We start from the raw sequence: 9285 nt of genomic DNA on the forward strand, positions 1-9285 counted from the left end.
GGTTTATATACTTATGTATGTGTTTGCCTTGTACATTTAAGAACATTAAATTTATATTTGAGACCTTAGAATTCTTATAACAACAATATATTCCATTTTGTATTATAAATATTTTTAAATTGTAGATTTCCTTGATAAAGGTCGGGAGTAGTTGAAAAAACAATGGATCAAAAATTATTTCCTTTTTCTTACCCTATGCTTTTTGCTCCTTGCACTTCTAGGGCCATAGCCAATTAAGACATTAATGAATCAGTTAAGCCAGAGTCAGGGCCATCTTTAGCAGATGCGGCGCTGGGGTGCAAATATCCACCCAGCACCCCCAAATTACCACGGGTAGTGGGGGGCGAAGCTGTGCACTGCCAGCCGTCGGGGGAGGGGGCGCAACTCTCCCCCATTCCCCACAGAGGCTTGGGAGGGAAGCTGCACGTCCGGCAGCCATATGGTTGGCAGGGTGTAGCTGGCGGACTTGCAGGGAAAGGGGAGGCCGCCGGCAAATCCGCGCAGCTCCCCCACTCGCTGGGGCACCCTTGAGAGGCCGGCGCCCTGGCGCAACGAACCACTAAGCCCTATGGGAAAGACGGCTTTGGCCAGAGTGCATAAATGATTAGAATTTGGGGCTAGGTCCTGGGGGACCCGGGTTCAAATCCCTGCTCTGCCATGAAACTCACTGGTAATTGTGAGCCAGTCACATCTCAGCCTTAATAACCTCCCTGACAGGTTTGTTGGGAGAACTTGGTGCAGCACCTTCAGTTCCTTGGAAGAAAGATGGGACATAAATGCATAAATACCTAATTTGGCATATCTGAGTGACACAATAGTTCTGAAGCAGAAAGGTGATGGATGTGTAGCATAGCAGCAACCACTATTTTAAAAAAGGCATTCCTTCTTGTGTGCGTTCATAACAAGGAAAGAATTAACAGTAATTTGTTTTGGATTGTGTTGTTTTTAATCTGCTGCACTTTTAATTTGAAATGGAGTTGCCACTTTTAACGTATTTTTATCTATTTCATAAAATGCATCCACTGCTTGGTTGTAAATAATAATAATAAATCTCAAAGCAGTTTACAAAAAGACAGGGCTCCACAAATTGAACAGGGCTCCACAATTCTTGGCTGGCTTTGGTAGCCCACCCTCAAACTGCTTGCAAGGCCTCTGCACCTATTGAGATTGTTATAACTTGGGGGGACGGGAGTAGGATGTGTGCCGAAACCCTTCTAACCCTTATAAAATAGGTGAGGATTCAAACAGCCAGACTAGCTTCCTGGTGAGATGACAGCCCAAGTCGGTGGTTCTCAAACGTCTTCCTCTGGGTCATAGTTTGAGAATAAAAATTTGCTAGCACCACACTGAATTTTTTATTGATAAGAAATACTTTGCAAAACAAAAAGAAACCTTTCCTAGCTGTGTTTGGTTTCTAAAATAGAATACAACTACTTTATAATATGATCAAGTGACATCCATAAAGTATAAAACAAAGCAGCTACATAAAAACATGAGTCATTCGCACACACTTGATGTTTTTGATCTCATTTAGAGAAGATATTTATCCATATTCTGCAAATAAAAGCATATATTTTGATACTATACTATACTATACATTTCCATACTGAAATGTGTAAATGTTTCTTTGGTTGTCCTTCAATCTTCCCACCACACTTGACATCCTCTCCTGCCACACCCTTTGAAACTCTGTCCTAGGTAATGGGCCATCAAAGGAACAAAGGAAGTGGATCAGACAGAAAATGGGTTTGGCCTCCCTCAAACTCGCTGGTACTTAGAAAGGCAAAGACAAGAGCAGAGAGTGGAGTGGAGTGATGTGAGGTAGAAGCTGGAAGTGGAAGGGGCAGGCTGGGAAGCCAAAGAGACAGAGCGATGCTTGATGTCTGTTTGAAGATTGCAACTATGGGAGAAGCAAGGTCTCTTGGAGTGCTAATGCTGTGAACTCCTCCGTTGTAGGCTTAGGTGGTATATATTTGTAAATAAACCATAAATCCTAAAGACACCTCAGCCTTTGCTGGGCCCAGTGGTTTTTTTCTATATATATTTTTTGGTACTCTCATTTACCTACTCATATTGAAATACTGCCTGGCAATGAGGCCATTCTTAGCTTCACAAAATGTTTGGGGGTATGCATATCCCTGCGTCCCCTGTGCCTCATTCTGAAGGAAACATGAAGCCTGGACAAGTGCCTGGATGCTCCTGCACAGTTTATTTAGGAATCCCTGCTCTCCATGCATGCAAGCTTTTCACTGCCTCTACACATCCTCATCCAAATGCCACCTCGTATCCACCACACCCCAATTTAATCCACATCTACCATTTCCACAGCTCTTTGTTTTTTAACTTGCTAGATTTTCCACAGAAACTAAAAGGGAAAATAATATAGGATGGCATTCTGAAGAGGGCATTGTGTGGCTGCTGTTCAAAAATTGCATGCATAACCAGCCTTGAATCCATGGTAGACTGCTGTCCTTAGAAACCTTTGCAGGGACACATTGTGCAGTTCTTATTTTGAAGAGAATAAAAAATGCTCTGGTGGTTCCCATTCATTTGAATGAGGCATGTGCAGGACAGCTTTCTAACTCAGTGGTAGGAAGACTGTGGCCCCCCAGGTGTTGCTGGACTACAACTCCCATCAGCCCTTGGCCATGCTGGTTGGGGCTGATGGGAGCCCAACAGTATATGGATGGTCAGAAGCTACCCACCCCTGTTCAAACAGCTTGCTGTGCCCCATGTTAATTAATTTCTTTGGATTTTCTGCCACAGGCACCACGAGTGTTGGGTACGGCCCCTGCACACAGTGTGACAGTGCTGCCATAGTTAGGGATCGACACACTTCTTTTGTTTTCAGACCAAGACAGATTAGTGACCCCTCCTTCCATCTCATGTTCCATTGGAAAAAACAGCTGGGGAAGTTGCAAATGCAGCCCTGTGGCCATCAGATGCCTGTGGTTAGTTTATGGGTTTTCTAAAGGTAGACCTAGAGAAGCAGTGAAACACAGTGGCTTCATTGGAGGCCTGGCAGGCATTTAAGAACACAGTTTGCTGGAACCTTTATTTCAAGTTTAATATAGCAAATTCTTTTGGAACTGGAGCATATAAAAATACAGAAGAGTAGTTGGCACTAAGAATGTAAACCAGCATGGTTTGATGGGTCCTTCTGCAGCCTCACCTGCCTTTTACCAGATCAATCTGGAGCATGGGAACATTGTGAAGATACCCACATGGCACCATCCCAGGATCAGAGATGCTCCTACACATCTAAGCCAGCTTTGTTTCATTGCTGGCCACCACCCTCTGCCTTTCCAACCCTGTTAGGGTATGTGGGTCTATGAAGAGCCACAAAAGGCTGGTCTTTCTAACAGAGCTGACTTTTGCTACTGTCGGTACCCTGTCAACAGAGCCCTCACTGGTTGTACAACCTCTGCAAACTCCTTCATTGCCTTGGCATGAAGGTTTGGGTCCTCTGCCAAGTGCCTGAAAAGATTTACGGGTGTTGCACTCCGGAGGACCCTGGGCATAGGGATCTGGATAGGCAAGGAGGTGTTACCAATCAGGAAATGCTGAAGATATATCTCCTGCAGGGCGGTGTGCATATACAAGAGGATGTCCTGAAGTCTTCGTGCAGAGCTCTCAGGGCCCCAGTCCAACGGGGGCTGAAAGAGCAAGAGATGCATCAGGCAAGTCTTGTAGTGATAGTTGGTGAGCACCATGTTCTTCCCCTCTGATGGGCTGGACTCTTTGAAATAGATTATGATCTGGAGACATTTCAGGTGGCAGCTCTTCTCTGGGACTCGCTGGCTCACCCACTCAAAAAAGAGCAGCTCCTGGACAGCAAAGGACTTCTGCCAGACAGTGCCAGTCAAACGATCCATCATGGCAGGTTGGGTGGCCAGGAAGACCAAGGAGTCTCCTTGCTGCACCCCGAGTATGATGTCAACAGAGATCGACCTGCCTGACCAGAATGCCAATTTCAGTCGACATGCTGAATTAGAAGGCTGAGGCACAAGGTCAAGGTTGTACCTGGGCTGGATACTGGGCCAGGCCTTGCCCACCAGGCCTTGGAACCAGTGGATGGTTTTCTCCACATCCAAGTGGAAGCTGGTGCACAAAGCGTGGATAAGGAGGATTCCTTGCTTGTCACTGCTCAGTTCTTGCTCTGGATGGTGAAGGAAACACACCACGTCCCGCAGGAACCTCTCTCTCTTGCACACACATTCTGCCTCCACCAAGATGTGTCCATGTGTGCTTGGGGCACCCTCAGATTCACTAGTTTCAATGTGGAAAGAGTGCCCCTTTGGTGGTTGTACGGGCACGAGAACGCGGAAAGCTTTGGAAGGCTTCTGTGTGTGCCATCCTTCAAAGGCACTGTCCACCCCGATGCAATTCTCCAGCACAAGGAGGGTGTTCTGGTAGGGAAGGGCTCCGCGACAAGCCTCCAGCAAGTCATTCACAAAGGTCTCCACAAAGTCACACATGGTGGTCAGATGACTGGTTTCCAGGTCAACGTGCTGGTCATAGAAGGTCTCCAGCATTTTTTGCTTGGATTCGTCGTCTTCGGATTCCGTGTCAGTGTCGTCATAGTCTTCTTCACTGGTAGTGGTGCTGGAGCTGTCTGTGCTGGAGTCATAACTGGGTTCCTTCTCTATGATGTGTCCACAGCACCCAAACAGGATGAGAATGACCAGCCCTACGTAGTGCCACCCATCCCAGGTTCCATCCTCTGCTGCCGGATCAGTTGTCACCCAATCCTCCCGGCTCTGCCTTGGGTCCCAGCTCCAGCCCTTTTGGTCAAATTCTGTCTGCAGGCGTCCCATTTCTGTTTTCATCAGCTTCTCGTGCTCCTGGAGCCGGTCCCGTGTGGCCGAGTCTGTGTGGTCACTGACCATCAGGGGCTGATGAACTAGAGCTAGCACAGCCAGGAAGATGAGGGGGCCCAAGGCCATCTCTAAAGCAGATGTCCCTGGAGAAAAACATGAGAGAGAAAAGCATCCAAACTGTTGACAAGGAAGATTTCTCAGCAAGGCTGCATGAATTCTGCCCTGGAGAAAAGACTGAATCCTGCAATCAGTAGAAATCATATCAATTAAATTGTAAACATAGCTTATTTGCTAAGTGATTACCATTTTGTACATTTCCCCCTCCTGGTATTGGTAACTGTGGGGAGTGGGAAGGAACTGGGGTTGGTGGGGTAGAGCTGGATAGGAAACATCTGGGATGTTTCTGCTCTTCCCACCCTTCAGGTACTTATTACCTGATACCTGCTTGCACAGAGGTGTTAGCCAAAGGGGCTCAGCCAGCAGACCACCACTGAGCCAAGCAGTCCCCCCCCCCAAACAATACCAGAACACATGTCAATCAGCTCAGAATGTGGCAATAGGTAGCTTTCCCATTGTCCTTTTTGCCCATGGCAACCAGTGCTTTTTTTCTAAAAAAAATGTTTAGGGGTACTCTCATTTTCCCACTCATATTGAAAAACTGCCGCTCAATGAGGCCAAACTTAGATTCCTAAAATGTTTAGGGATATGCGTGCCCTGGCATCTCCCCAGAAAAAAAGCACTGGTGATAGCCACGGTGAAAGTCAGCAAAAGAAGTCAAAGAGCAAGTGAAGGACACAAGAAGAGCCTGGTTCAGTCCAGCACCCCGTTCTCATAATGGCCAGTCTGTGAGAAACCTTCACAACAGGACCTGAGCACAAGAGCACTGTCCCTTCCTGTTTCCAGCAACTGGCACTCAGAAGCATTTCTGCTTCCAGCCATGGAGGCAGAGCAGAGGCATCCTGGCTAGTGGCCCCTGTGACCTTCTCCTCCATGAATTTGTCCAGTCCTCTTTTAAAGCCATCCAACTCAGTGGTGCATCCACTGTAACTGCTATCTCATAAGGTGCTAGCCATTCCTATCCCTGCTAAGATTTGTCCTTTTCAGTTTATTCTTCTTCCGCCATTATTGCTCTGTGAGGGTCAAGACTCAAGGGCGTTGGTGGCTGGGCCTGAAGCCCACCCCCCAGGGTGAGGGTCTCTTGGTGGGGAAGGGTTTAATCTCCCTTGATAACAGGTGGGGGAAAGGTGTTTGTGTTATCCCAAGTGAGAGATGTTGGTTTTTGGTCTTTGCAACTGCTGGATTTGGACATGATGATGGGTTGTGGAATGTTTTGAGTGTTTTGCCAAAGTGAGAATTGAGTGGATGGTACTATGTGATGGAAGCAAGGGGAGTGTAATTGTCGGAGGAGTGAGGGTGGCACTTAATTCCTGATTTGTAATATTACATGTGGGGGCGCTTTTTTGTAATAATCATGTGGTCCGTGTGTGTGTGTGTGTGTGTGTATCTGCTGCATTCCGATATATTTTAATTTTGCAAATAATTCACTTTTGTTTTTTAGTTTTTAGAGATTTGCTGATTAATTGTGTTACTACAAATGTAGGATTTTATCATTAACAGCTGTGTTGAATGTGGGATTTGTCTTTTTTATATAATGTATCTTGATTCTTGTTGAAGCAAGCTGCCTGTAGTCAACAGTCCAGTTGGTAGGTTGGGCAGGAGAGACCGAAAGTGGAAGGAGCAATGGTTGTGGCTCCTATCCCATTTGCACAGCAGACTGCCTTGCAGCTTCACAAACCCCAGAGGTTTCTACACATCCGCCCACCCTTGTAGCTTGCCTCCAGCTGCCTGTCACCTAGGCCAATCCCACCCCTCTCCATCACTTCCATTCCTACCTCTGGAGGCGCACAGCTCTTAAAGGGGCAGAGCATCTTAAGCCAGGGCTGCTCCATGCCTCTCCTCCTCTGCAGGCACAGCACAACAGACTCAAGTCACTCTTGGTTCTTTAAAGCCTGGGCCTTCCCCAGCTCTCCCGCTGCCTTTGTGCAGCCCTGTTGGCTGCTGCCTGCTGCACTGGTAGCTCACCCCCATTATTACTTGGCTGACTGTGAAGTCACATCTGCCCCAGCAGTCACAGCTGCCCTTCAAAGGAGAGGGAAGCAGGTCCAGCTTCCCTTGCACTGCCCTGTATGGGTCCCTTGGCCACCAGGACTGCTCCTGCTCGCCTCTAGCAAGAAGACAAAGCACCAGGGAGAGTTTAGGCCAGCCTGGTGGCCTTCACCTCTTTTGGACTACAACTCCTATCTGCCCCAGCTGGTATGGCCATCTCTGTGCCATCTCCATAGCTGTCAATGTTTCCCTTTTTTTAAGGGAAATTCCCTTATTCCGAATAGGATTCCTTGCAAGAAAAAAGGAAAAGTTGACAGCTATGACCACCTGTGCCTCTGGTGGATAGGCCCAAAGGCATGTACCAAGCTGCAGCAGAGGGACCACAGCTGAAGGGTTGAGAGCTCAGCAGCAGAGCCCAGGCAAGGGTTCCAGGGTCAGTCTCTGGCATCTCCTGGATCAGGTAAGAGGTGGCACAAAGACCCTCAGCAGAAGGCCCTGGACTGCTGCTGCCAGTTAGAACAGGGCTGCCATAGGTCTGGATCTTCCCGGACGTTACTGGGATTTCAAGGGCGGAATTGACTTCTGGGGGGGATTTCCGAAAGGCAGTGCTTTCTCCTGGATCTTACTTAGGCAAGTCAACTGAAACAACATTGGGCTCAACAATTTTGGTGGTTTCCTTAAAAGAAGCTCAATAATTTTGGGGTGTCCTGGTTTTTACTTTATGAAATATGGCAACCCTATGTTAGAATAATAGACAATACTGAGCTAGATGTGAAGCTGCCTTATTCCAGACCAGGCTACATTCTAGCTCAGTCATAGAGTTATGCTTCTCACCTTCAGTGGGAAAGACCTGTCTCCTCTGCCTAAGACCCCAGAGAGCTATTGACAGTCAAGAGGAGACCACCCTTGCTGGCTGGGCTGATGTGAGTGAGGGATGCAATGAGGCAGCAACTTCCATTCTGACCTGTGTTTGGTGTGGTTCCTGTAGTGCTGCAGTTTGGTTTCTGCTAAATAGTATGTCATTTCAGTATGAAGGAAACAGCAAAAGAATGTTTTTTAAAATCCATTAATTATGCCTCATTTGCAAACTTGAAAAACAAGAACAATGATGGGAACAAATACAAAGAGGATTTGCTTACTTGTTCGTGTCCCTGACCAGAGATGCTCTGACCAGAGATACTCTGGTTTCACCTCAGATCGTATAAATCTTTCCCCTGACCAGAGATGAGCATGTGAACTGCAGCAATTTCTGTTTGGTTTTTTGTTTTTGCCAGAATTTTCCAACATCCCTCGTTGTAAGCCAAAACACTTGGAGGGCAATAAGTTGGCGAAGACCAGAGTAGACAATATGGACCTATTATCACCTGGTATATGACTTGTCAGTACTTCTCAGGGGGAAGCTGGAGTGAAACACCCTCACTCCCACCCCCCAGAATAGGAACAGGAGCAGGAGAAATTGTACTCTCAGGTGAGGATTGTCTTTTATTTAAAGATTGGTCACCCACCAGCTTAACCATAGCTTTTCTGGAGAAACGAAGGACAAATTCCAGGCAACATGGTTCAGTTTCATTACATACGTAGCATGAAAGGAACATAAGTGGCAATGTTCATCTACCCATGGACTTCTATGGAAAGACTCTAGTGAATATAATTGAAAAGAAAGGAAAACTGTTAATAGTGAAATACAGCACAGAAAAGAATGGATCACTTAATAATGTAACATGAGTGAGGCTCTTAATTTTAGTGTATTATAAAGAAAGTTATGTATGTTGAAAAACAGAAATTTTTTTTGGAAAGAAAACTTTTCTGCTTCTACATCATGACATAGCCTTGTCAAATGCCCCAGGAGACACTATGTCATGTGGGAGTGTTAAATAAGTGAGTCGTACTGCCCCAAATTTGAAAGGGAATTTAGCCTAGCTGTTGAGGGCAGATGAAAAGCTGCCTGAAGTAGTAGCAAAACTCTCCAGTTTAAAGAGAAAAAATCTCAGTCATCTCATCTTTAAAGGTAAACTCATCCCCACCCAAGTCTTTTCAAGTAATCAATACCCCCCCCCCCGCCAACCTGTCACAGTGGGGAGAAACATTTGGCCCACTTTGAGTATAAGGCATTTTCCTATATTAAATTATAGAAAATTATGATAATGGTTAAGGTCAATTTTACTACCTTTTCCCATTTTTTCTCTAGTCCCACTCAACACTTGCATGTGACTTCCCAAAGGTTACCCAGGAGAATATGCAGCCCCCAGGCTGAAAAAATGACCCCCACCCCATTTCCCGGCTTGGTGCTGCTCTCATCTGTGGCAGAAGGGTCTGCAGCTCCCTGTGGATATTATATCCCACCTTTTCTGGTAGGTTA

The 9285-nt window shown here is 46.4% G+C and overlaps 1 protein-coding gene across 1 annotated transcript; it reads right to left on the reverse strand.

Moving 5' to 3' along the window:
- Nucleotides 1-3028: 3028 nt before the first annotated feature.
- Nucleotides 3029-6911, reverse strand: ITPRIPL1 (ITPRIP like 1). The gene is made up of 2 exons (XM_083514292.1): nt 6713-6911; nt 3029-4963 (listed from the first exon to the last, which is right to left on the reverse strand). Exon 2 carries the CDS (start codon nt 4944-4946, stop codon nt 3378-3380), a length of 1569 nt encoding a protein of 522 aa, XP_083370418.1. The 5' UTR covers nt 4947-4963; nt 6713-6911; the 3' UTR covers nt 3029-3377.
- Between the last annotated feature and the right edge of the window lie 2374 nt (nt 6912-9285).

The sequence above is a fragment of the Podarcis liolepis genome (assembly GCF_965112155.1).
Source record: "Podarcis liolepis genome assembly, chromosome: 7".
Classification (NCBI taxonomy): Eukaryota; Metazoa; Chordata; class Lepidosauria; order Squamata; family Lacertidae; genus Podarcis; species Podarcis liolepis.

Bases quoted from the DNA above. Each gene is read 5' to 3' on its own strand.
- ITPRIPL1 (XM_083514292.1), bottom strand. From the start codon at position 4,946: ATGGCCTTGGGCCCCCTCATCTTCCTGGCTGTGCTAGCTCTAGTTCAT.